Raw genomic sequence first — 27,655 nt, 5'->3', positions numbered from 1 at the left:
GACACAGCAGCTCCAGGCCAGAGACGCAGGTGGGTGAAGGTGCGGCAGAGGCAGCTGCCGGACCCCTGGAGAGACACCCCCACCGGAAGGACACGCCTGAAGTCATGCAGCTGCCCAGACCCAGATACAGCCCCTGGAGGGATCTGGCCCTTGCGGGTAAGAGAGAGCTGACCTAGCGGGACTGGAGGGGGAGGGGTGGGGACAGGACCCTCGCCAGGACTTGCAAGAGATGGGCACACCACACACGCAGCTTTCCCCTGGGAGCCTCATCTGCCCTGATCCCCTCCCCAACCTTTGCACCTGGACCCCTTCCCAGCCCCTCAGCACCCACTGCATCTCCCAGACATACACAACTCTCAGGTTCCACTGGCAGCCCTGCGTGCTGTCCTTGAACACCTCCAGTGTCCACACCTGGAGGGGGAGGGGGTCCTCAGGTGTCTTTGCCTCCTCAGTAGAACCAAGGCTCAGGGTTCACAACACAGTCGGTGCCCACCTCCGTTCGCTGAACTTAGACCCGAAATCAAGGACATGTGCAGACAGTCTTGGGGGCATTTTATCCCCCCGTAGCATCATGCCGAGGACCCCCACTGCATTCCAGCCTGTCCTAGGGCTGCTCTCCTGGGGTGCGCGCCCAGTGCCGGCGCGGATCTGTCACCACAGTGCAATAACCTGGAGTGAGGGGACAGGGTGCGGGGACCCCAGGAGGCTGGGGCAACACTGCGGGGCTGCCTGACCCAAGCAGAGGAGGGAGACGTCAAAGCTGAGAACTGAGGGATGAGTGGAAGTGAGTCAACAAGAGGGAAACAGGGATCAGTGTGCCAGAAATGGGGAACAGTATGTGTGAAAGCCTGAAGTCAGGAGATAGTGTGGTGCACTCAGGGAGCTGTATGTGCGACTGGGGCACACAGAGTGGATGCTTGATCTCCTGATGAACGAATGAGGGAGTCCAGGAGGTGATGGGATGTGATCTAGAAAGAGTCTAGATGAGTCCAAAAGACCAGCTCTCCCTGCGTTTCTCGAAAGCTGCTCTAAGAGTTTGAACTTCATCATGAGAGCCATGAGGAGTCATGGAAGGTACTGGGTAGGTGGGGAGCAGGGCCACAACTTGGGCCTTCGTAAGGATCCACATAACTGTCATGTGAGGAAGGACTGGAGGCTGAGTGTCTAGGGAAGAGTCCAGGCTTGAAGACAAAGAGGAAAGAATGGAGCAGGGCAGGGGCTGAGCAGATAGAGAGGAGGGCAGGCTGGGGAGTCACTCAGTAGATAGAACCCTTGGTGTGTCCACCAATGTCTCTGTAGATCATTGGCTAGAGGGTGTAAATCATCCTCTCTCTCTCTCTCTCTCTCTCTCTCTCTCTCTGTCTTCCTCAGTCAGTCTGCTGGCCTATGGGATCTGCCAGGCCTCCGGCCAAATCTCCATCAACCCATTCATAGGGCTCGAGGGCATTCCAAGTTTCCTGGAACTCAAGAACGTCCCTGAAGGGGTTCAGGAATACAGCTGGCACCGGGGCACAAACGACCATGCAGAGAATATGATTGTCAGCTACCAACCTCCCTCCAATTCCTGTCGTCTGGGGCCCATGTTTAGCGGCCGGGAGAATGTGACCAACACGGGTACACTGGAGATCAACGACTCTATGCTGAATGACACAGGGAACTACACTGTGCGGGTGAACCTCGTCAATGACACCCAACGAGCAACTGGCTGGCTGGAGATTCACAGTGAGTTGACAGGTTGCTGCACTTTCTGAGTGCAAGAGCTGGGCCTGGAGGCTTTGGGAGTGAGGTTCCTTGGAGATTGTTCTGTCCGAGTCTCCCACCCACGTCCGGACAACCCTGGGAGTCTGTCTAACTTCTCCTGCAGAGATGGGTCACTCGCTACCTTCAAGGGCTCCAGTCCTACTGTTAGGAAGTAGTTTTCTATCAGTAGGGCAACATAACAAATAGCCACACACTTAGCCTCTGAAAACACCACCAGTTTACTATTGTACAGCTTCTGTGTGTCAAGATTTCAGGCACGGCTTAGCTGAGTCCTTTGCTCCGAGGCTCGTAGATGTGGGCTGTGGCTGTAATCTGAAGCGTGGCTCTGTGCACAGGTGTTTCACATTATGGCTGTTTGCTTCCTCAAGGTTAGCCAAACTCTCTCTCTCTCTCTCTCTCTCTCTAGTCTATTACGAAGTCTCACACAACACAAGGTAATGATAGGTGTGACAGCTATTGCTTTTGCCATATCCTATAGCTTAGTCACAAGTCCCACCTGTGCACACTGTGTAGCTTTGACATTTTGTCTTTTCCCTGTGATCCTCAGCCTCCTCACCTGCAGAACAGGGGTAACAGCTACAATCGTGGTCTGTTACAAAGTTGGAGGGAGTATTGGTAAAGTAAATGGGACTCTGGGCAATTATTTTGGAGAGTCCGAAGACCACCTATCCCTGTGAAATCTACTCACATGCAGCCCTTTGGGTGGGATGTCCTGAGCTGGGGGTTCAGAAACAACCATGCGGCCACAAGCTTATGCCAAACAGTCACCGGAACTGCAGGGGACGCCACAGCCATGGGTCAGCACGTAGGCTGATGGGCTCGGGCAAGTGCCCGCATGTCAGACACCTCACGCCCACTCCCTACTTTTCTGTCGCTCTTAGTTCTCCAGGGATGCTCTCCTGCCAAGACCCCATTTGACAGCTCTTGGTTTCTCCCTATCATATCCCCAGACCCCACTTTTAATCTTCTCCTTTCCACACAGAGTTGGAAGACAACCCTGACCTCTTGGTCAACGCCACTGTAGTGGCAGAGAACATGGATCCTGTGGTCGCCTTCTGCAACACCAGTGCCAGCCAAGTCTTGTGGTACTTGAATTACTTACAGGTGTCCAGCAACGACCAGGTGACCATTTCCCCAGACCGCAAGACCCTCATCATGCACTGGGTCGAACGCTATGACAAGACAATTCAGTGTCGGATAAACACCCACTTTGGGGATCTTCAAACAAGTAAAATAGTCCATCTGACTGTGGCCTGTAAGTCGTCTGGGGTCATGGGTATGAAGCCGAGGGTGGGCTTAGGGTCTTCCAGGGATGTAGGAATAAGACAGGCAGAACCAGAGAGAGACAACATCTCAAGTCAGCCTGCAGCCAGCGTGATCTGGGTTCAAAGCCAGCTCTGGCTCGTTAGTCCTTTGGACATACGGGAGAGGACAATTTCTGCCTTCTGCACACTGCTTGCTGGTTGGAGGTTTGAACCAGGCCTCAGGCCCCAGGGGCTACAGCTGTTTGGGGAAATTCTGCTTGGGCCCGAGGGGGACTTGCTTCACCCTTTTGCGGGTCAGTACAGGACTGTTAAACCTGAGCCCTCTGAGCCTCACCTTCCTCATCTATAAAATGGATCAATTGCATAGCTTGCTGTGGGAATTCAGTGAATGTTTAAAATATTTAGAACAGTGCCCGGTGTGCAGCTGGTGTGATGCATTTGTGAGACATTGGTTTCTATTCTGCACCTATTTTATGGTGATGTAAACGACCACCCGGGGACGGGCCTGTATAGTACATGCTTGATAAGTGGAGACATCATTATTATTGTCGTTGTCACTGGCCCCGCTGCCTTGCCTAGGGTAGGTCTAGGGGTCCGTTTGGGGTACAGAATGGGGTACCTCCTGCCTGGGGGAGGACTTCCTGTGGGTTTAGGGAAGGTGACAGGACCCCAGGGGGTCAGAAGCACAGCTCTGGTCTCTGCAGATGGTCCTGACAGAGTGACGCTGAGGAGTGAGTCCTCTGTGATCATCGACAACCTGTCCGCTGAGATCGGCTCCCAGGTGCAAATAACCTGCAGCTCCACATCCTTCCCGGGTTCTAAGTACCGCTGGATCCACAATGGCTCCTTCCTGAGTGCAGAGCCGAGCCTCAAGTTCCCGAGTCTGGCCTGGCAGCAGATGGGCAGATACAGATGCATCGTGGAGAACCCAGTGACCCAGCTGACCCTGTACAAGGACATCCGCATCAAGACGCCCTGTGAGTGCAGCTGCTCCCGCTCTGGCCCTCACTCCCTCTGAATCCCCCCACCTCCCTGCGTTTGCCCGGCTGCCCTCAGGAAGGCCATCCCCACCTTGCCACACCCTGCTCGCGAAGGCTGGGTGAAATCCTACCGTACAGTTTCTGTGGGTGGAGATTTCGGGCGTGGCTTAGCGGAGTCCTGTGCCCTGAGGCTCGTAAACGTGGGCCGTGGCTGTGTGTGTCCCCTGAGGCCCGAGCCCAAAGCTCCCTCCTCTAGGAAGTGCCCCCCCACCAGTCCGCAGATCAGAGTGGAGGTGAATTCCAAGGAGATAAGGGAGCCAGTGTTGACTGAGCCCTTTCTGTGTGCCAGCCCCTCTTCTGACCTGTGTGTGTGCCCCTTAGGGCCTCCCTCCAGGGAAAGTACCTCTTACGGGTGTCGCCTCGTTTTATAGGTGAGAAAACGGACGCTTGGGGGAGTCGGGGTGCTTTCTTCAAGGTTTTCATCATCTGAGGAGGCAGGACTCCAACTCTGACAGGCTGGCCCCACAGCCTGCGCCCTCACCGTCCCCCTGGGCTGGCTCCGAGATGAGGAGCGGGGAGGATGAGAGGGAGGGGGTGCGGAGGACGCAGAGGTTTGTCATGGGTGTGAGGCTTAATTAGTAAATGGGGGAAGAGCCTTTTCAACAGCCGCACACTCTTCTGCTGCCTCAAGGGGAGACCCTGATGTGTCCAGGGAGGGAGCGGGCATGCAGGGCTGTAGAAGGCAGGGACCCTGGAACCTGGTGGCCGGGGTTCAAATCCTAGCTCTGCTTCTGCCTGTCTTCCAGAAACAGGGGTGCCCTGGCTGGGCGGCTCAGTTGGTTGGAGCATTGTCCCCTGCACCAACAGGCTGCGGGTTCGATTCCCAGTCAGGGCACATCCCTAGGTTGTGGGTTCGATCCCCCGTTGGGGCGCATACGCAAGGCAACCCGTCACTGTCTCTCTCTGACATCGACGTTTCTCTCTCCCCCTTCCTCCCCTTCTCCATCTCCTTCTCCCATCCTCTCTCTCTAAAATCAATAAACATATCCTGAGGTAAGGATTTAAAAAAAAGAAAAGAAAAGAGAAGAAACGGGGGCAAACAGCTTCGCCTCTCTGAGCCTCAGTTTTCCCATCTGTAGGGTCAGGATAATAAGGGTCCCTGCAGGCCAAGGCTGCTGCATGAACGAAGGCAGACACGGGCAAGGGAGTGCACAGAAAGCCTCTGTCCTGGCGATCCCCAGAGAAAGCCATGAGCAGATACGAATGTCAGCTCAAGACATCGATTTAGGTCCCACCACATTGTTGACTGAGCACCTACTCGGCGCTGGACACGGTGTGTTCAGTACTTGTGCTCCTGTGTCATTTGTGCCTTTCTGCTCCCCTGAACGACGGGCTTCAGGAGGCAGAGGTGGGGCGAGCTCTGTGATTACCATTTGTCTCCAGTCCTTAACACGGTGCCTGGCATACGGTTGCGGCTCAACGAATGTCTGGGCCGTCTGTGCCATGGGTTAAGGACCCTGTGTAACCAGAGCACCCCCTTGCCCTGTCACTCTCTGTCCCTGGACGTGGGTCTGTTCTTTTCCGGAGCACTTAGTGCTGCCTGCAATAGTAGACATCTCTTTGCTTCCTTGTGGACTGTCCACTTCCCAGCGACTGTGTCAGCTCCGTGAGGGCAGAAAGTTGGTTTAGTTCACTGCTGAATCCCTAATGACCCGGGAGAGCACTTGGCCCATAGCAGGTACCGGTCCCTCTCTGAAGAACAGGTGTGTGGGTGAGCGAAGGGAAGGCTCAATGGCGGTCCTGATGCCCACGTATCCTCTCCTTCCAGGGAAAATGCCTGTTATTAGAACAGATTTCTACATCACAGGACCCTTGGTGGTGTTCTTCATCGTGATGACAGTCCTGGGTGGCATCTACGTCTGCGGAATCCTGGTCTACTTTCTGATCAATCGTTCCTCCAGCAGGTGCCCGTTGCCCTGGGTCCCGGGGGGGGCACTGGTTTGGTATGGGACTCAGGAGCCAGCACTCCCATGAGAGGGGGAGGCAGGGGGAAGGGGGAAGGGACAAGCCAGGAAGCGGATTGTCAGGGACCATCTGGGGCAGACACCTAGGTCTTGAGGACCGGAAGCTGACCAGGACGGAGGGAGGGTTACAGTCAGCCATATCTCTAAAATATCAGTAGGGTTTCCTCCAGGAACTTCTCGTCATCCCAGTTCCTTCGCGTTTACAATGTAGATATCGCGGTCTGCCTAGCAGGGCACGTGTGAGAATGTATCTGGTACGTGGCCGGCACCAGGTCCCGAGTGCAGTGGAGGCCAGCCGCACCGGGGGAGGCGCTTGGGTGGAGTGACGATTGACCCCTGGGGCTGAGCGCCAGCGCTGCCTCCAGCGGGCTGGGGGGTCCTGAGCAGATCACGTCCCCGGTCACGTTTTTCTAGCCCCACGTGGAAGGTGTGGAGGGTAACACCTGCCCTGAAGGGTGATGGGAGGGTTAGATGCACGTCTGGGGGGATGAAGGGATTCGCAACGTTCTTGGCACACTGGCCCAGCGTTTCTCAGCCACAGCGCTGTCGATATTTAGGGTCAGGTAGTTATTGCAGCTGTGAGGGGTTAGGGCCGTCCTCTGTGCTGTAGGAGATTGAGCAGCATCCCTGGCCTCTACCCACCTGACGTCTGTAGCACCCACCACCGTAACCCCCCAAAATGACCCTGGGCATTACAAAGGGCCCACGGGGGGGGGGAGGGGCAAGTGGCCCTCGTTGAGGACCACTGTAGTGGATGTTAGAAATGGCCCTGGTGACGGTGATGTTGATAATGAGGAGGAGGAGGAGGAAAATGATAAGAATAGTGGTAGTAATGGTGACGAGGGTAGTGATTCTGGTGAACCTGGTTATGATGGTGACGTCAGTGACAATGATTATAATAGAGGTGATCATGGTGACCACGGGGACAATGATGACAGCAACGCTGGTGGTCGTGGTATTGGTTGCGAGGATGACGGTGAAGATTTTAGAAGATGCGTCCTTTTTTATTACTGTAGTATTTTGATCGTGAGCCTATGTGGGCTTTTTGAAAAGATTTTATTTATTTATCTATTCATTTATAGAGAGAGGAGAAGAGAGAGAAACACCAATGTGTGGTTGCCTCTCGTGTGCCCCCTACTGGGGACCTGGCCCACAACCCAGGCATGTGCCCTGACGGGGAATCGAATCAGTGACCCTTTGGTTTGCAGGCCGGCGCTCAATCTGCTGAGCCGCACCAGCCAGGGCAATAGTGAGCCTCTTCGTGACCATTGTATGGTTTCTACACCAAGGAGGTTACAGTATTGGCCATCAGTGTGACAGCCAGCAAGGTAGCGCACTGTGCTTTCATTTGCTGTCTCTAAAAATGGGACTAATCCTGGTACCAGCCTCACAGGGATATCAGCTATGGGGGTGACATAAGCCATTACTGATAATGGCCTCGGAGCAAGGCTTGGCACGTAGGAAGCACTCAGTAGAATCTTAGAGGCTGTTATTAATGCTGTCATCCTCATTCAATGTAAACTTCCTAAGCTGGTTGTGATCAACTCTAGGGAGTTTAAGAATGTTTCCAGGAGACCTGGTTCACCTCTTCTTCTACATCCTGGAAGAAGCCCCCTGGCCAGGCCTAACCCCTGTCCTCACACCAAGAGTCAACCCAACATCTTCACTGTCCCATTCCCTCTGAGGGACACCTTCTCCAGCGAGCAGGGGGCTGGGAATCAGAGAGGCCAGGTCTGGAACATTGACCTCTCTCTCTCTCTCTCTCTTTTTTATTTTTTTATTTTTTGCTGTGTGACCTTGGACAAGTGACGTTACCACTCTGAATTCCTGTTTCTTCACCTGAAATATAGGGTTAAAGTATCTACCTGGGTAACTGTTGGGAGGGCTCAAGATAATTTCTATAAATCATCTACCATAGCACCTGGAATATATTGTAATAGACGTGAAATAAATGATCATCATCATCAGTAATTAGGCGGGGGAGTGCCCGCCCCTTCCCCAGGTATACCCAGCCTCTTTTCCCGCCGCCCGTCCCCTGCCCCATGGCATCTCCCTCCAGTGGCCTTATGACCTCCGAAGTTTTTAAAACGGGTGTGGGATGCTGAGGACTCTTGGTGTAGAGGTTCAGCCCCTCGATCCCTCACCTCCTCCTCCTGGGGTCCCTCACCCAGGAGGGCTGTGTAGAAGGAGTTGACCCCTCATTGACTCAGGACTCCCCTGCATTCCCTCCGTGTCCCACGGACCTGAGCTGTGCCTTCTTCCCTCATTCCTTCCAATAGGACAAGCCGGGGTCTGTGAGTGTCTACCTCAGACCTGGAGGACAAGACCAGATGGTCAAGGAGGTAAGGGAGGGGTGATGGAGAAAGGCTGAGAGTCTCCCCCAAAAGGCGGGCTAGGCTACTTGGCTACTTTTATAGGAGACAGTGAAGAGAGGGGACAGGGACCGTCACACTGGCGGTGGGAGATGGAGGCTCCTGGAACAGGTCCGGAGACCCCGCCTACGACCTGCAGTGTGGCATCCCAGGCAGAGTGCCCATTGGCCGCTCCAGCTGTCGATCAGAGCCAGCCAATGGGCGGCAGATTGGGGCGGGTCATGCACGGAGCTCCGTGCTCTTCTAATTCTGACGCCTCTTCGCCAGCAGCAAGTGTGCTTCTAACGCCCCGCTTCCTCAACCCGACGACGCCGTGGTCCATCAGAGATGCTGCAGAGAGGTCCCAACTCAGCCCTGCCGGTGACAGGGAAACGGCGCAGCCTACAAATGCCCAATAGGCGGGAATTGCGTATGTGGGCACAGCACATGTTGAGCTGATCTGTCGCCTGTTAGGAACAGGGCTGCGAAAAGGTGCCTATCGACGCAGAAAAGGCTCACAACTTGAATTAGAAATGCTAATGCAAAGCAGCATCTGAATAGGACCGTAACTATAAAAAGTATGGATTAATTTATTGATGTAGCTATAGTATGTACAGTGTATATGTGTTTGCCACAGTTTTATTTATGTGTATACATAAAACTGTCTAAATACACACCTGTACAAAAATTGTGGAAAACATTATTAACAATGCTCTCTCTTAATTTCCTTCTTTACATTTTACTGTGTATCCTAAAATGCTTTTTCTCAGAAAGTATATAACTTGCTTTTATAATCAGGAAAAAAATAAAGTTAAAAGGGCGTGACGTGAGTTCAGACTCCGTACCGCCATGTCTGGAAGTTTTTTGCGGAGCCGTCTTTATGGATTTGCCCAAAAATAGCTAACAAATTTGCTCATTACTATGGCAGTTACAAGAGAAGAAAGAGAAGAGAAGGCAAGGAAAAGGAAAAGAAAGGGAAGAGGAAAGATTGAAAGAAAGACGCAGGGAAGGAGAGAGTGAGAGCGAGGGGGAAGCGGAACTCCTTCCCCGACGGCTGAATCCACGGAGGAGGGGACAGCCAGCCGGGCAGCTGCAGCGGTCATTGTTTGGCTGTTGGAATGTTCACGAAGCACCTGGTGCCTGGACACAGGCAAACCTCCAGGTCCTGCTGATGAGCACCCCAATGTGGCTTCGAGCAGCTCGCCGACACCTCCTCTGTTATGTGGGGACAGTGCCGACCCTCTCAGGAGTCAACGTGAGGACTGAGACAGGTTATGCGAAGATTTGACGCGCAGCAGGTGCTAAGCAAATGTCTCAGTTTCCTAGGGCCTCTGTAGCAAGTGGCCCCAAACTGGGTGGCTCAAAAAGCAGAAATGTACTCTTTCACATTTCTGGAAGCTAGAAGACCAATGGCAGCAGGGCCTCACCGCCTTGGACGCTCCGGGGAGGAACCTTCCTTGCCCCTTCTAGCTTCTGGTGGTTGCCAGAAACCCTCAGCATATCCCTTGCTTTGCAGCATTGTAACTCCAGTCTCTGCTTCCATTGTGACATGGCCTTTTTCCCTACATGTATCTCTGCATCCACATTTCCCTCCTTGTGCCGGGAACATTGGTGGCTGGATATAGGCTCCCACCTAATCTAATCTGGCCTCATGATAACTTGATTACGTCTCCAAGACGCTATCTCCACCTAAAATCACATTCACAGGTATTAGAGGTGAGGACACACTTCCACCCACAACAGCGGGGATTCATGGTCAGGGTTATGGGACTCCTTGAAGTTTCCCGCTCTCCATCCTCAGTCCCCACATTCCTCCTGAGTTCCAGAAACCCCTGTCCAGCCGCCTGCTGGACACTGGTCCCCACGGAGAGGTCCCAGAGAGAGGTACCCTGGAGCTCCCAACAGGTAGCTCTGACCACAGCGTCTCCTCACACAACGTCTCCTCACACAACATCAACACTCATGTACGAATATGCTTACAGTAGTTTTATTTGTAATCATCAAAAACTGGAAAAAAGCAGATAATCATCAATAGAAAAACCTGACCCCAATGCTAGACCTGGCCATAGCCCTAGACCTAATGCTAAACCTAGCCTTACCTCAGCCCTAGCCCCAGCCCCTGCCCTAGCCTGAACTCTAACCCTAACCCTAGCCCCAGCCCTAAACCTAGCCCTAACACTAACCATGAGTAAAGAAGCTGTGATATGCTTGCACAATGGAATCCTACCCAACAACAAAGGGAAGCACAACATGCTTGTGCTTCCATGCTTCTGACATGCACAACAACACGAATAAACCTCAAAACATACAATGCCAAGTCTTAAAAAAAAAAAAAGTACATACTATAGAATTCCAGTTACGTGAGCCAATTGCATAATTTATAAGATTGATTTTTCTAAAACTTGATTCACTTGCTCTACCGACATTTGTTAAAAATTTTGTTCTTTCCCAATTAAATAGGCGTGATGCTATTCAAATAAATTCCCTCTCTCTGTTTGTCTCTCTCTCCCCTGTTCCATACCATACCTCTTGATTACACGAGCTTTATAGTAAAGGCTGATTTCTCCAACGTTGTTCTTTTTCAAGATTGTTTGACTATTTTAGGTCTTTTACATTTCCATAGACATTTTCAAATCCAACTTGTCGATTTATATTTATATATATGTATACATGTGTATACACACACACACACACACAGATTACTTTAAGTCAGTAAGAGAAAACTGACATCTTAACAATATTGTGTCTTCCAATCCATAAACATGGTATATATTTTTTTCATTCCTTTATACCTTCTTTAATTCCTGCCAATAATGTTCTGTATTTTTTAGTACAGACATATTGCATTTTTTTAAAGTTATTCTTTGGAGCCCTATGTTTTTGGTGCTGTTCTAAACGGACTGGAGTACAGGTTTAGGGAATGTTTAAGGCCTGCCTCACCCAATCCTTTGATTTCTTCCCATCAAGGCAACTTTATGAAATGACTGTTACAACTTACTCTTTCCCTCGTTTGGTTGCTGGAGGTGAATTTTCAGATCATGTTGTTTCGTTGATCAGACAGTCATGGGATCAATTTGGGCACCTTTCTCAATGGTTTGCCTTTATGGGGAGACATCATGAGCTCCTGCTTGACTCGCATCTTAACCCGGGAGTTTATCCCCTGAGCCCCACTTTCAAAGACAGGGGCAGATGCAGGCTGGGTGGGATATTCCAGGGGGCGGGACCTCAGCGTGCATGGGCAGATGCCGGTTACCTCCAGAGTCAGGAGAAATTCCGGGTGGGAACTTCTTGTTCAAAGCCCGGAAACCCAGCATGTATTCCGCATACACATGGAGCCAGGCACTCTGATACGATTTTATTCCTGTAATTCTCACCACAAATGGCAGGCAAAGCTTCTCAATTTATTTTCACAGGGTAGAAAACCGAAGCACAGAGAGGTAGGCATTTGTCTGTTGCTGACTAAGTAAAAGGGCAAAGTGTGGATTTGGACTCACAGCTCTTTGGGTCTGAAGCCAGTGTTCTTTCCACACTACATCTAACTCATCACCCAGAAGGCTCTTAATTCTACAGAAATCGGCCCCTGGTTTTTTCTTCGCCCTGTAGGGCCTGTGCTCCTCGAGCCAGGACCACGTCTCTGCAGTTCTCACGTGGATGTCTCGATCTCGGCGTATTCATTTTCAGGGACCTCCTCCTGTCCGCGAGGCTTCACCGGTTGAAACCGCAGGGTTGCATATTGAATCTCTTCTTTTTCCTTCAAGGAGGAGACAGCCAGAGCTGGGGGAGGCTGGTCTACGAGGCTGCCTGGCTGGGATCCGACCAGGGGACCCTAAGCGGAGGGAGGCAGACGAAACGTCAGAGTGGAACGGGGGGCGAGAAAAGGCAGAGCGTATCCAGGAGGGGAGCCCACGGACGGCCTCCCGCCTTCATCTCGCACGCCGTTTTGTTGCAATGCCCTTCATTCATGCTTTCCTCAGAGAGTTAATACTTAGTGAGCACCTTATCTGGCACTTGCTAATCTCATGAAATTCCCACAACCACCTCAGAAGGAAGATAGTATTAATATCTCCATTTAATAGAGAGGGAAACTGAGGTTGAACCAGGTACGTAGCACGCTTAAAGTCCCCGGCAAAACCAGGATCCAGTCCAGTCCTTTCTGACCCCAAAGCCCGGTGTCTGACAGAGCCTCTGCTCCACCCCCACGGGCGAGGCCCTGAGCTGGGCTGGATATACTGTGGTGGAAAGGGCAGGCACAGGCCCTGACTTCTTGCAGCTTCCTCTTTAATTGAAAGAAACAGAAAAAATCAGCGGAGCAAATAAATATCTAATTGCGACTTGTGGTTATGGTGGACAGACACTGGGTAAGTGACAGAGAATCACAGGGCCTTTTATTTAAAGATTTTTAAAATTTATTTTTAGAGAGGGGAAGAGAGGGGGAGAAACATCCATGTGTGGTTGAATTTCACGCACTCCCTGCTGGGGACCTGGCCTGCAACCCAGGCGTGTGCCCCAACTGGGAATCAAACTGATGACCCTTTGGTTTGCAGGCTGGCGCTCAATCCATTGAGCCACACCAGCCAGGGTGGGGCCTTTTTGTTTTTTTCAGATATGGCACCTGCCCTTGGGAAGTTCACAGTTGAGAGGGAGGACAAGTCACTCAAAGAAATGATGCTCTGGCCCTGACGAGAGTGGCTCAGTGGTTTAGGCATCATCCCGCAGACCGAGAGGTCGCCGGTTTGATTCCTGGTCAGGGAACATGCCTGGGTTGCGGGCCACGTCCCCAGTTGCAGGCATGCGAGAGGCAACTCACACATCGATGCTTCTCTCCCTCTCTTCCTCCCTTCCTTCCCCTCTCTAAAAATAAATAAATAAAAGCATTTAAAAAATAAGGAAATAAGCTTTTTTAAAACAAGAAATGATGCTCTGGGATAAGCAGAATAACGGCCCCGCAAGAGAGTCCCACGCTAACCCCTGGAACCTGTAATACGTTACATTAACATGGCAAAAGGAACTTTGCAGATGGAATTAAGTTAATACTATTGATAAACACAGGGAGGTGATCCTGGAGTATTTGGCTGTGGCCAGTGGGATCACAAAGGTCTTTACAAGTAAAAGAATGAGGCAGAGAGAGATTTGAAGAGCCAAGTACTGTGCTTCTGGCCTGGACGAGGGGGCCACTGAACTCGGAAAGCAGGGGACCTCTCAACACTGGGGGAGGCAAGAAAATACATTTCTCCCTGGAGCTTCCAAGGGGAACTCAGCCTCACCAGCCAACGCCTTGATTTCAACGCAGAGAAATCCATTTTAGATTCGTGACCCCCCCAACCCCAGGACTGTAAGACAATAAGTTTATGCTGTTGGAAACACCTGCTTTGCGGCAGCTTGTTACAGCAGCAACAGGAAACTAATACGGACTCATGCCGTGGAAAGCGACCGGTGCTAGAGAGCAAAACAGGACGCTCCAACAGAATTGATGTTTTCGCTCCTCCCATTTCTCTTGATCGTTTCAGTTAAGACACAGACACACCTACACACAACCAGTTCCCACACTGCTATTATCAAGAACACCAGTGACCTCTGTGAAATCCATGGGGTCATCTTCCAGGCCTCATCTTTCTGGACTTTGCAGCTACAGGCAATTTAGTGGCCTGACTTCTCTAAACAAAAGCCCTTTCTTACTTAACTGCAAGACATCAACTTTTTCCTGGTCCACCGGCCTTGCTGGCAACGCTCTTGCCGGGTGCCTGCCATCTTCCTGACCCCTAAATATCAGAGCAGCCCCAGACTCTTTTCTTCGGTGTCACTTTGTCATCTTAATCATTAGATGGGCTTCATTCATCTGCGGGTGGGTTGCTCCCAAATCTGTACCTGCAGCCCACTTTCCTTCTCTGGAACTCGAGACTGTGATACCACAGCATACTTGAAACCCCCATCCCCTCGTCCAAAGAGCGCACAAAACGCACCGTCTTTAAGCTGAACTTCCTTTTCTTCCCCACAACTGCTCCTCCTGCAATCGTCTCAACCTTAACGATTGCCACTTCTATTTTTCTGGTTGCTCAGAACAAAAATCTAGGAGGCACCCTTGATCCCTTCCTGTCAATTACACCATGCGCCCAATCTATGAGCAAATCCCTTGAGCCTTAACTTCACAATCCACCCAGATTCTAATCAGGCCCCACGCCCCTGGCAGCCTGGTTCCAGCCACTATCTCCTGCCAGCGATGTTTCGGCGGCCTCCCTTCTCACATCCATGCCACAAAACCTCTTCTGCTCACAGAGGCCACGGGTTCCTGTTAGAACAAGAGCTGGATCATGTCCTTCCTCTGCTCAAAAACATCCAAATGCCTGCAGAGATGATTTACATACATACTGATGCCTCCAAACTCATTTCCTGTTTTTTGGCCCTTGCCTCCCTCTGTCTAACCACATGGGCTGGTTGCTTCTCCATTCGCTGGTCAGCCTCCTGCTTCTGAGCATTTGCACCTGCTGCTCCCTCTGCTTGGAGGGCTCTTTGATCCTACGATCCAAGATCCAACGGCAGACACTTGAGCCTTTGCTCAAACATCACTAACGAAACCTCCAAGCCAGCCTATGGAATGGGGGAAGATATTTGCAAATCAAATATTTGATAAGGGAGTTAATATCCAAAATGTATAAGGAACTTGCACAACTCAAAAAAATTTTTTTTTCAGAAGTTATCCAAATATGGGCACGGAATCGAGACATTTTTCTAAAGAAGATATACAAATGGCCAGAAAGCATGAAAAGATGCTCAGTATCACTAATCTTTAGAGAAATGCAAATCAAAGCAACAGGGAGATACCACTTCACACTTGCTAGTGTGGCCACTATGTAAAAATCCAAACCAAACCAAACAAAAAATAACATCTTGGCAAGGATATGGAGAAGCTGGAAAATTCTGCACTGCCGGTGGAAATGTGACGTGGTAGAGCCGCTATGGGAAGTGATATGGAGCCACACCACTTCCATATGATCTAGCAACCTCCTTAGGAGCATTTATCCAGAAGTACCGGTAACAGGATCTTAAAGAGATAGCTGCACATTTATGTTTATTGCAGCGTTAGTCACAATAGCAAAGAGATGAACATAACCCCAGCAGCCATCGACAGACGAGTAAGTAAAGAATATATACATAGGGGATAGGGTGGGATGGCATTAAGAATTTCAAAGAAGGAAATTCTGTCACATGCTACAACATGGATAAAACTTGAGGACATAATGCTAAGGGCAGTGAGCCGGTCACAAAAGGTCAAACCACGGTGTGATTCCAATTATAGGAGTTAGGTAGAGAAGTTAAACCCGTACAGACAGGGCATAGAATGGTGGCTGCCCAGGGCTGGCACAGTGGGGGAAGTGGGTAGCTGTTGTTCAATGAGGGCAGGGTTCCTGTTTTGCAAGATGAAAAAATTCTAGAACTTTGTTGCAGAACTGCACGCTTACAATAATTAAGGTGCTGTATGTATGTTATGTTTTTTACCTCACCAAATGAACTACAAAATAGTCTTCACAAACCATCTCCCCAGAAGCTCCTATTCCCTGTGGCCTGCATTTTTGCCAAAGTATGTGTCTATTTCTCACATTCTATTCTATTCTATTTGCTGCTTGATTGGTTTAGGCATATCCCTCTGCCTAGAATAAGACTTTGTTGAGCCCAAGATGTAAAAAACAAATTTTTTCCATAGATGGTCCCTGGCACCTTGTCACTTGGTATGTGCTCCATAATATTTCTTAAATGAGTTAATAAACGAAAGAATTATTTTACTCTGCTGCTAAGAATTATTTCACTCTGTAAAGTGCAATACTTAACATTGGCAGATAAAGGCCAACAGGAATGCATAAGTGGAAACAGGAGGGAAGAATGTTTGAGAAGGGAGGAACGGCCCATGCAAGATCCAGAGGCAACAATAGCCGTGTTATGGTTGCTAACAATGAAAAGTCCCGTGTGGGTGGAATGAGCTTTTGTAGCGTGGAAAGCTGAGGCTGGCAGGAGACTGAGGCTGGGATTAGAATCAATGCAAAATGAAAGGCAGTGCCAAAAACCTTGTACTTGAGAGAAATAATATTTTAATGCACGGTTTTAAAATCCAAATGAATGCCAAAAAATCCATGGAGACCAAAATACCAAACTTTTCAATAAACCCAAGATTAGTAAGAGCGCCCTGAGGCAGGAAAAAAAAATGTATGTGCCCATTATATATGTTTTACATATTTGTAAAGGCCAGGTCTTTTCCAGAACATGAAAATAACCAAAAAAATATTGAAAATCTAAAGAGTAGTGTGCTATAACTTTATTTTAAGTTTCAATATTTTATTTGTACCCAAACCAAAATGTACTATAATTTTGGGTTTGGGGCTTCGCCAAAAGCAAACACAGACAAAATATTTTCAAAACTAACTGCCTTGTTTTTCTCGTTTTCCACTGAGAATGCTTTTGTCTTTGCCTATTTTTCTTGACTAAGTTATGATCTTAAATAATTTTTAACTGACGTCAGTCTATTGACTCTGTCATTGTTTAGATTTTTGATATTTGGCTCATCATGGATTTTTTCTTATTAATTTTGATTTTTTAAAAAATCTTGCATTGCAATACTCAGGATATGGAAGCAACCTAAGTGTCCATCAATAAACAACTGGATAAAGAAGATGTGTTATATAGATACAATGGAGCATTACTCATCCACTAAAAAAAAAAAAAGAAGAAATTTTACCGTTTGCAACAACATGAGCGGACATAGAGGGTAGTATGCTAAGTGCAATAAGTCAGAACAGAAAGACTAATACCGTATGATTTCACCTATGTGCGGAATCTCAAAGACAAAATAAATGAAAAAGTAAAGCAGAAACAGACCAATCAACAAAGAACAAATCGATAGTTGCCAAAGGAAAGGGAGCTGGGGGACTGGGTGAAACAAGGTGAAAGGATTATGAAGTACAAATTGGCAGTTACAGAATAGTCCTGGGGATGCGCCGCGCAGCAAAGGAAATACGGTCAACAATCCTGTAATAACTATGTGTGGGCTCAGCCTAGGTACTAGAATTATGGGGTCATCGCGTCATAAGTTACATAAACGTCTAATCACTATGTCATACACCCAACACTGATATAATATTGAATGTCAAATGCAATTAAAAAGATTTTTTTTTTAAGTTTTAAAGGAAGGAAAAATTGTTCATTAAAACACTAGCTGTTTACTGAGATTTTGGGCACCCCCTTGAGTTATGCTTCTGAGGCAAAGGCCTCACTGACGTCACCCTGACCCCAGCCCTCCTGGAGAGGCGGGCGCTTGCGTGGCCAGAACATGCAGAGATGCAGACTGAGGAGTTTCGGCTTTGTTCTCCAGGTCAAACTACAGCCCGTGGGTCAAATCGGCCCACTGCCTGTTTTTGTAAATAAAGTTTTATTGAAACACCACTATACTCATTCATTTACAGCTTGTGTATGTCTGCTTTCATGCCGCAGCAGTGGAGCTGAGTGGCTGCGACAGAGACTGCATGCCCATAAAGCCAAAAATATTCAGTATCTGGCCTTTTATAGAAAAAGTGTGCACCCTGGGTGGTGTGGCTCAGTGAATTGAGCGCCGGCCTGCAAACCGAAGGGTTGCTGGTTCGAATCCCAGTCAAGGCACAAGCCTGGGTTGTGGGCCAGGTCCCCAGTAGGGGGCGCGTGAGAGGCAAACACACATGATGTTTCTCTCCCTCTCTTTCTCTCTCCCTTCCCCTTCCTCTAAAAATAAGTAAATAAAATCTTTTTAAAAGGAACACTTAGCCAACCTGGCTGGGTGGCTCAGTTGGTTGGAGCATTGTCCCTTACAGGAAAAGGCTGCAAGTTCGGTTCCCCATCAGGGCCCGTGCGAAAAGGCAACCAATTGATGTTCTCTCCTGCATCAGTGTCTCTCTCTCTCCCCCTCTCTCCCTCTCTCTCTCTCTTTCTCTCTCTCCTTCCCTCATCAATAAACATACCCTTGGGTGAGGATTAACAAGAAGAAAAAAGAGAAAAAGTTTGCCGGCCTCTGATCTAGGCAACAGGGGCAAACAGATGTTCGAAGGACAGCCTTTAGACAATCCCTGTTAGCAAAACTGACTGAAAGCAGGAAAATGAGAGGATCCAGGAAGAAGTTCAGCAGCTTCAGTGACAAAGGGGGTCAAGGCGGGGGGAGGGGCACCAGAGGCAGCTGTTCCTAGGAGGACAAGATGTGGTGGACTTGGAGCCATGAAAGAAGAAAGGGAGAACAGAGAGACGGTGAGTCCTCCGTTCCTGGCCCGAAAGAAAGGGAATGGGGCCCGTCAGGCTGTGAGCATGGGGCGGGGCGTGGATCTGGGCGGAGGAAGAGATGAGGACAGCAACCTTGGCCATGTTGAGCAGAGCAGTCCAGGGGGCCATCCTGGAGGAGGTGTCCGGGATGCTGGACGGGATGCTGGATGGTGAGAGGTCCAGGTCACTCACCTGAGAGACTGTCCTCGCCGGAGCAACTGCACCCTCATTGCCTGTGTTCCCCGGACCTGCTATTGCCCTCGCTTCTTTCTTCCTGTAGGACCTCACTCTGCGTGGAGAGACCAGAGAGAGGTTCATTCCGGCCAGCTAGGGGCGCCGTGGAGAGCCTGATGCTCCCCTTCTGTTCTCTCCTAAGGGGCTGGGGGGAGACTGAGGCATTCCCCGGGCTGAGAATGCAGGCTCCCCTCTCCTGGAGCCAGGGGTTTGTGACCCCGGCCCGTGCCAGGGACCTGCTTTCCGCCCCGCTTCAGGCTCTGGACCCCCCACAAGGCTCCAGCTCTGGGCTCCGGGATTCCACGCCTCCCGCCCTCCCCAGCCCTGGGCTCCCCCTCCCTTGCCAGGGGCAGTGCTCACTTGAGGACCAAGATACAGAACAGGAAAAGCAAAGTGCTGACACCTGCTCCCCCGAGGGCCCACAGTACCGCGCCGGGCCCGGTCTCTCCTGCAGACAGATTGAACTATTGGCGACTGCCACCTGAGGACCAGTCTTTTCCCCTCCCATGCTCTGCGGGACCCCAGACTTCCGTTCTCTGGCTCCTCTGCCAGAAGCAAATACAGGAACGAAGTAGAGGTGGGGGTAGGGGTAGGCTGGTGAGGCGAGCTGGACCTAGGTTGCAGCCTCTTTTTGTTTCAAATAGGCATGTTGTGGTCATGGGGAAATTTATTTTGCATTCATTTTTATGCAAAAGAAATACAGCACTGTGGTGATGTTTTTCTTTGTTGTGGAGGTTTCTTTGGCTTAGGACTTACTCACTGGCCTGACCTTCATACAAGCCTGAAAAGCAAGGACTTCCCAAGTCCCATTCTCCCGTCCAAGACCCACCTCCTTCCTCTTGCGTCTCCCTCCCAGTCAACGTTCCAGTCCAGGTCCTGGCCAGCCAGGAAGAAGACGGGGGCACTTGGAGGCCCAGGGAAATGTCAGGCTTCACAGCCAGGCCCAGACCAGACCAGAGCTGAGCTCCCTTTGAAGTTCAGGGACTGCTGGGTGCTGTGCTCCTCCAGCCCCTCCCCAATCCCCTGGTGCACTCACTCGGCAGAGGGAGGCCCACGGAGACGTGCAAGGAGCCCTGAGGGTTCTGTGCCAGGCAGGTAAGTTTGCCTCCATCTCTGAGGAGCCCGCCGGGCACCTCCAGGACCCTGGGGTCCGGAGTGCTCAGGGTCCAGTTCCTCCACATCCAGCTCAGCTCGGCAGGGGGGTTGCTGTCTGCCTCACAGACCAGGCGCAGGGGCTGGGCCTCCGCGGCGGGAAGGGACGAGCCGTTCTGCAGGACCGTGGGGGCTGGGGAAACAGACGCAGAGGGTCAGGGGGACAGAGACGTCAGGGGAAGCGGGAGCGTGGAGTAAGACGGCAGTGCGGAGACACACACACCCAGGCACAGGCTGACACGCGCCTTCCGCCCTCGCTGGTGCAATGCGACCTGCCTACCTTCCGAGCACAGCAACTTGGCCACTTCCCCCAAAATTTGGAAGGACACATGAGGTTCCCGTGTTTTGATTTTAGGGACTCATCCCACAGAGGCGCACGCACACAGAGCACGGAGAGTGGACGCTAGAGAACTCCTTGCCGTGCGTAGGGAGCAGAGGCAGGGGAAGCCCAGGGCTCTCCGTTCATAGACGACGTGCACACGACAGAACCCTCCACACCATGGACCAGGCCACAGTCGGGGGGAGGGGGCGCGTCGGACCTACTGATGTCGCAGGACCTGGCAGATCCTTCAGGTGAGCAAACCAAGGCTCGCGGCAACATGTGGACACGGGTCCCATCCCCGGCGGGGACTGGGCGTCTGAGGACAGACGTCAGTGCCTTTTCACCTGTGGGGCATGTGACTATGCTACTTGTTCAAAACTATATCGATTAAATTATCGGACAGAAATTAAACTGAGAGCCTGGAGGGCTCTTCAGGAGAAGGAGGGTCAGGCCCCCAGAGGCAGATCTGCCTGTGGGTGGCGCCTTGTTCCCGGAGCCGCTGACAGGAGCCGGGAGAATCTTCTGGATGGGGTGGGTGGGCCGCCAGCGCAGCTGTGCACAGCGGCCACGAGGAGGAGGAATAGGGGACAGTGGGTTCACCCACAAGGAGGCGCGGGGTCCCCGGGTGAGTCCAGCATGAGGGAGGACCCAGACGGCCCTGATGCGGACAAGGCCCTGCCCCCGCAGTCCATGACGGGTCCTTCCCACCTGTGCCGCTTCCTCGGAAGGCCGTTACAGTCACGCTCTGCGGAGGGTCTGGGACAGGAAGAGAAGGTGCACGGAGGTCAGTGGGTAGGTTGGGTGGCCATTGGCTCTGTGCCCCCAGAAGCTGCTTAAGTGGGGAAAGGGTGGAAGCAGGCACCTCCCTGAGCCCAGGCCAGGCTGCACTCAGGGCCCGAAGCCCAGTGTCTGAGGCCCTGCCCCCACCCCACTGCCCTCAGGACCCCCGGCAGGGACCCCGCATCCGGGTCCAGTTCTCACAGGACACGTTGAGGTGGATGGTCCTCATCTGGGTCTTTCCGGCCCCAGGCAAGGTCACCTGACAGGTCAGGGTGGCTCTGTTGTCCTGGGGCCGAGGTGTGAGGGTGAGCACTGAGGTGCTGCAGTTCCTGGGGACCAGGGAGGAGTTAGTGGCCAACGTCCAGAAGAAGGTGGGCGGATTGTCCCGCTCAAAGGCACAGGGCACAGAGCAGGTCAGGTTCGTGGGGCGGCCAGAAACCAGGGCCCCCGGGATGAGGATGTCAGGGGTGTGGTTGAGGGCTGGGGAGGAGAAAGGGGACCAGGGATCAGGAGGGAGGGCCCCGGAGCGGCCCAAGAGAAGCCTCAGGCCGAGGTCCAGCTCCTCCCTCCGAGCCCCCGCGGGAGGTACCCCCACCCCCTCCCAGGATGGGGCCCCCCCAGCGCTGCCCCCAGGCCACCGGGACCTTCCCTGTGGCCCCTCCAGGAGCCTCTTCCTTACCCGTCACACGCACGGTGAGTACATAGGCTGTGTAAGAAAATTTCATATCACCTCTTTCTACCCGAAAAATGTACTGTCCGCTATCTGATTCCCTGGCATCTCTGATGTACAGGGAGCAGTTGGAGTTCCGCGGATCCCCACGGAGGAAGAAGCGGCCCTGGGTCTTCTTCTGCACTTTATGATTCCAGATGTTTGTGGCCACTGGAGGATCAGTCTTAATGTTAGAGCCCTTCCAGAACCAGTAGCCATGAGCTGGGTCAGACTCGGTCCAGCCTTCCTGGGGGTAGGACACAGTGCAGGGCACGGAGACACACAGGCCCGCCTGCACCGTCACGGACTCCGGCACTTGCAGCTGGAATCCTGGATCCTGAGCCAGGGCCCCTGCGGGGAAAGAGGGTCAGCGGCCTTCCCCGCACCCCCCCCCCACCGACCCCCTCAGACCCTCCCGCGCTCACTGACCGGCCCACGGCAGCGGCAGCAGCAGCACCCACAGCAGCATCTCTGCAGGGTTCCGGGCTCCTGCGGGTGTGAAAGGAGGAAGGGCGGTGGGAGGGGACTGCAGGGCGACCGCAGACACTGGGAAGGGATGTGGGGCCTCCCTGCCCACAGAGGAGGAGGCTCAGAGCTGGAGCTCGTCCCCTCTCAGCACAGAGCTGGCCGACGCCCCCCCGCCCGGCGCTCCCCAAGGCAGGCCCCCCAGCAGCCGAGGCCTCCCTGGGGCTGGCGGCGCCATGTTCCCTCTGGGAGACGTTGGTTCTCAGGCTTTGTCTCAAAAACTAGAACTAAGGGTTGCAATAGTGACAGATGGCCGGACGGGAAGGTGAGGATGAGGTTAGAACAGAGTCGCTCATCAGAGCAGAAACTGAGAACGGCCACTGCCCGGGCTGGGGCAGCCCTTCCAGCTCAGGCCTCGGCTGCCTCGTCCACTCCAGGGACCCTGAGGACAGGGACGGCGAGGGACCCGTGGATCCCGCCCCGCGGAGCTGGGCGCACCTCCTACTTCCCTCCACGCCCGCCCCCTGGGGGCCGCTTCGTGTTCTTAGTGTGGACACTCTTACAGATGCCCCTATTCCCCTCTTGCGCCCCCTCCACCCAGCCCCCACCTCACCATGGACTTCACCGCACTATTGTCTGCATCCAGCGCGATGTGCATATGTTCCTTAGCTTTTTTTTTTTTTTTTTTTTTTTTTTTTTTTTTAATTCACAGAAGGGAAGAAACAGAGGGAAAGAAATATCGATGTGCTAGAGCTACAGGGATTGGTTGTCCCTTGCGCGCCCCCTATTGGGGACGTGGCCGGCAACCCGTCTTGTGCCCTGACCGGGAATCAAAGCGGCGACACTTTGGATTTCAGGCCGGCGCTCAATCCACCGACCCACACCAGCCAGGGCATAGTTAAACTTTTACCTCCTTTGGTCCAGTCCCCCTTATCTCAGCCACCTGGCATCTGGTGCCCTGGCGCGTGTATCCATGCCTCCTGTTCCGTTTTGTTCATCAGGTTATTTTCCTCACTAGATTCCACATATAAGTGAGATCATACGGTATTTGTCTCCGTCTGACTGGCTCATTTCGCGCCGCACAATACCCTCCAGGTCTATCCGTGCAGCGCCAAGGGCGAGAGCGCCTCCTTTTCCAAGGCCGAGTAGCGCTCCGTCGCGTAAAGGTGCCACAGCTCTTCCCCACTCAGCTACCGATGGGCACCAGGGCCGTTTCCAGATCCTGCTACTGTGAATAATGCTGTGAGGAACATAGGTGTGTATGTGTCATGGGATGGGCGTTTCAGGACTCCGAGGGTATCTCCTGAGAAGTAGGATTTCCTGGGTCAAAAGGCAGTTCCCTTTTTAATGTTTTGAAGAAACTCCGTATTGTGTTCGACGGCAGCTGCACCAGCCTGGGTTCCCACCAACAGTGCACTGGGGTGCCTTTCCTCCGCATCCTCACCAGCACGTGTTGGCTGTTGATTTACAGATGGTCGCCTTTGTGACGGGCATGGGGCGATACCTCATTGTAGTTCTCATTGGCATCACTCTGATGCCTAATGAAAGGATTGAGCATCTTTTCATATGTCTGTAGGCCAACTGCATGTCCACCTGGAAGAAGGGTCTTTTCAGGTCTTTTGCACATTTGTTAAAACTTATGTTATCCTCACTTAGGAAAAGTTTTCCTGGCTTTTAGAGGCAGAAGAAGGAAGTGAGAGCGACATTGATGTGAGGGACAAATACTGATTGTTCGCTCCCGTACGTGCCCGGAACAGGGATCGAACCTGCCACCAAGGTGTGTGCTCTGGCCAGGAATCAAACCTCATCCGAGTAGCTGTGTGACAATGCTCCAAACAGCTGAGCCACACCAGCCAAGACCCATTTCCATTTTTAAACGGATGGTTCCCTCCCTGGTGTTGAGCTGCATAAGTTCACGATCTATTTGAAAGTAATCCCTTATTAGATGTATCAATGGCAACATCTGCTCCCATACATTGGCTTCCCTTTTCATTCTGCTGTAGGTTTCATTCGTTATGGAGAGGTTTTTAGTTGGATGTGGTCGCATTGGTTTATTTTATCCTGTTTCCCTTGCCCTAGGGGATCCATCGGAAAAGTATTGCTCTGTGAGATGTCTGAAACGTTACTGCCTCCGGTCTCCCCTAGGATTGTTACCATGTCATGACTTGTATTCTCTCCATTTTGAGTTAAATCTTGCGTGTGCTGTAAGCTGGTGGCCCCGTGTCATTTTTTCTCTGCATTTGCCTCATTTTGCCAACACCATTTTTTGAAGAGACTGTCTGAACGTCTTTGTACGCTCTCCCCTCCTTTGTCAAATATTCATTGGCCATAAAGGTGTGGGTTGATTTCTTGGTGCTGTGTTCTGCTCCATTGATCGATGTCACTGAAGACTCGACAAAATAACTCCTAGATTTAGTAAATGGATCTGGCAGAGTAACAATCTACAAAATTTTTATTCATATACCGGCAGCCTTTTTATACAGTAATAATGTATTATCAGAAAGAGGACTAAGAAAATAAACCATATTTACTCTTGCAACACAAAAGTAAGGTACCTAGGAATAAACATAACCAATAAGATAAAACACCTGTACTCAAAAAGCTACAAGACATGAAGAAAAAATAGAGGAAGGATACAAACAAGTGGCAGCATATACCGCATACACAGATGGGAAGAATCATTCAAATACCCATACCACGCAAAGACATCTAGAGATCCAACACAGTTCCTGTTACAATAACACCCCCATATTTCAAAACTTTATGTGGAACCATCCAAAGTGTCCCCAAATAGCCTCAGCAATCTGGAGAAAGAAGGATACTTGGGGAGGATCGCAATACCGGGGGTCAAACTATACTGCAAAGCCACTGTAATCAAAACAGACTGGTGCTGGCACTAGAACAGGCATATGGAACAAGGGGAGTCGCTTTGTGCAAAGTACTCCCTGGGTCCCTCTGTCTAGAGCCCCTAGTCACAGGCTGTAGGTGTGAGGGGAGGTCCCTCCAGGCAGGGCTGCGACTCGGGAACATGGGTGATGGCCTGCGTTCAGGGGGCTGATGGAGCCAGGGATCCTTCCTCCCTCAGTGGTCCCGTGGCGGCATGTTCTCTCCACTCACAAGGTCACACAGCAGCACTGGACACAGCCCCAGGAGTCACTGTCCAGTGGGGACACTACACATCTTCTGGAATGGGGACTTCCTTCTCAGGAGCAGCGATGTGGGATGTACAATGGGGGCGGAGCGTCACTCACCCCCTGGTTGGAGGTGGGGTCTCCGGGGCCCGGGCAGAGCGGCCCCTGGAGCAGAGGGAAGGGAGTCTGTGTGTTACCGCACTCCCGGGACATCAAGGGCAGACCTCCAGGCAAGGCGTGTGGGAAACGCGCTGCAATTCTCTGTGCACAGGGGTGCGGTGGGGAGAATGTGCCAACAGAAGGAGCAGTTTTGAAACAGATGAACACTTCCCCCTCGTCGTGCTGTCTTCCTCACTGGGACCTCACGCGGCCACACTTTGCGCTGCTCCAGAACTGGCGGGGCCTTCCAGCCCCGGGGCTTCGCCCGTGCAGGCTCTGCTCCCTGCAGGTGGTGGCAGGGCCCCGCAGCGAGCACCGCCACGCTGGGGGAGGTCGGGCCTCCCGAAGGGTAAGGATTTGCTCGAAGAGACATGCACCTCCTTTCACAGCCAGTTACTTTTTCATTGAGTGGCTGGAGGGGGAACAAGAAAGTGCTGGGGACCCATGTGGGGCAGCAACTCCGTAGACGCATGTCCGTGAACTTGAACATTTTGGGGGGAGAAACATAAGACACACGCAGAGAAATGCCCCCACAAGAACAACTCAGTGAATCACCACCGAATGAACGCTCCTGAAGAAAGAGACAGGCATTTCCTTTGCGCTGATGGGCGTGAGTCAGTGGGTGGGGCATCGCCCTGCACAGAAGGTCACCGGTTAAATTCCCGTTCCAGAGGTTAAATTCCTGTTCCTGACGCTCAGCTGGATTGTGGGTTCGGTCCAGGTCTGGGGCCTATGAGAGGCAACGAATCCATTTTTATTTTTCACATCCATGTTTCTCTCCTTTTTTTCTTCCTCCCTCCCCCTCTCTCTACAAATAAACAAATACATAAGAAACAGAGTGTTGCGGGCACCCTCGGACCTCCGCTGGACCCCATCAGTACCCCCCAACCCAGCCCCACCAAAGGAGCCCCTACCTCACTTTACAGTTAATTGTGTGATGGATATTCTAGGTTTTTTTGTTTCTTTGTTTATCATCCCACCATGCTACATTAAATACTACAGCTTTGCACATATTTGTGAGACTTTTATATAGGAAATACTGCCGTCTGTCTTCTGCCATGAAGTTCAGGTATCTGCCCATCCCCCCACACACCCCTCCCGCCACCACGGCGGACCACCTGGCGTGGAATCAGGCTGCGGTCACTGAGGAGGGCTGAGGGCGCGGAGCCGGCCCCCACCATCGCTGACTCCTGCATTCCCAAAGCCTGTCCCACCTGCGGCCCACGCCCCCCAGGGCCCCTGTCCTGATCCTCTCATCCTCTCCCAGCAGGACTGCGATGCAGCATCTCTGAGGCCAGATGGGCTGGGCCAGGACCGTCTGCTTTTGCTGGCCCCCAGTTTGCAGAACAAGGGGAGACAGAGGCAGGGGGAAACCACAGGCTAATTTAAGTGCGAGCACAAGAGGAACCTGTAACTCACAGGCCGTCAGATCTGGGAGGCCTCTGGCTCCACCTCTTCAGTTTGCAGAAGACACCGAGGTCCAGGGTGGCAGGGCTGGTGCTCAAGTTACAGCAGTGCCCTGTCTCATGCACGGATGTGCTCACAGGCAGCCTCCACGTCAGCGTTTCTCTGCTCAGGATTTGTGGGGCTGGAAACCCGGAAGCTTGTGTTCCTCTGAGAGGGAAGAATGGTCAACTCCTTCCCATGCGGTGAAGGAGGAAACTGCACTCATGCATGCATGCGTGCATGCATTCATAAACATCTACCCTGTGCCCTGAGGTTTCCAGTAAAGGGGTGCAGAGGAGAGACCTAGTCCTTCACTTTGAGAAGAGCAACACCTGGTTGGGAGACAGGCAGGTTACCTGACAACTCCAGCTGCGTAGGTAGGTGGCTGTGAGGGGAGAGGCACATGCTGGGGCTGGTGCGCCTCTCCCTGTGTGGACGGGAAGGTGAGTTCTCAGAGAGAAAGGGCCTGCGTGGACAAGGTGGGGACTCTCAGGCAGTCCCGAGGGACGTCAGTCCCGCAGGTGGTGCTGGGAATTACGGGACGCAGGTACGGTGTTCTCGACCCCACTCGCTCTCGCTGTATGGAGATGCTGCGCCAATTACCGAG

General features: G+C 52.1%; 2 protein-coding genes across 2 annotated transcripts; one reads left to right on the top strand and one right to left on the bottom strand.

Annotated features, from left to right (window-relative positions):
- Positions 1-104: 104 nt before the first annotated feature.
- CEACAM18 (CEA cell adhesion molecule 18) lies at positions 105-8,800 on the top strand. The gene is given in 6 exon segments (XM_054588424.1): positions 105-156; positions 1,372-1,722; positions 2,744-3,016; positions 3,731-4,003; positions 8,310-8,372; positions 8,673-8,800. Coding segments are annotated over 6 exon segments (1,140 nt in total).
- Positions 8,801-12,024: 3,224 nt separating this feature from the next.
- LOC129082711 (sialic acid-binding Ig-like lectin 13) lies at positions 12,025-26,783 on the bottom strand. Its single transcript, XM_054588423.1, has 9 exons — positions 26,696-26,783; positions 22,277-22,336; positions 21,818-22,198; positions 21,340-21,618; positions 21,067-21,114; positions 19,921-20,169; positions 19,245-19,332; positions 18,843-18,939; positions 12,025-12,207 (listed from the first exon to the last, which is right to left on the bottom strand). The coding sequence occupies exons 1-9, from the start codon at positions 26,781-26,783 to the stop codon at positions 12,025-12,027; spliced, it is 1,473 nt and encodes a 490-aa protein (XP_054444398.1).
- Positions 26,784-27,655: the final 872 nt, after the last annotated feature.

Source organism: Pteronotus mesoamericanus, unplaced genomic scaffold, assembly GCF_021234165.1.
Source record: "Pteronotus mesoamericanus isolate MK-2021 breed Mesoamerican mustached bat unplaced genomic scaffold, CSHL_Meso_final scaffold_137, whole genome shotgun sequence".
NCBI lineage: Eukaryota > Metazoa > Chordata > Mammalia > Chiroptera > Mormoopidae > Pteronotus > Pteronotus mesoamericanus.
This window is presented reverse-complemented; position numbering and strand designations above follow the sequence as displayed.

What these genes read in the sequence shown, in the direction of transcription:
- LOC129082711 (XM_054588423.1), bottom strand. Translation starts at nt 26,783, where the DNA reads ATGGTGGGGGCCGGCTCCGCGCCCTCAGCCCTCCTCAGTGACCGCAGC. An exon ending in GCTGCCGCTGCCGTGGGCCG is followed by an intron (nt 22,199 to 22,276) that starts GTCAGTGAGCGC and finishes CTTTCCCCGCAG; the next exon opens with GGGCCCTGGCTCAGGATCCA. An exon ending in CTTCCGAGGAAGCGGCACAG is followed by an intron (nt 20,170 to 21,066) that starts GTGGGAAGGACC and finishes CTGTTTCCCCAG; the next exon opens with CCCCCACGGTCCTGCAGAAC.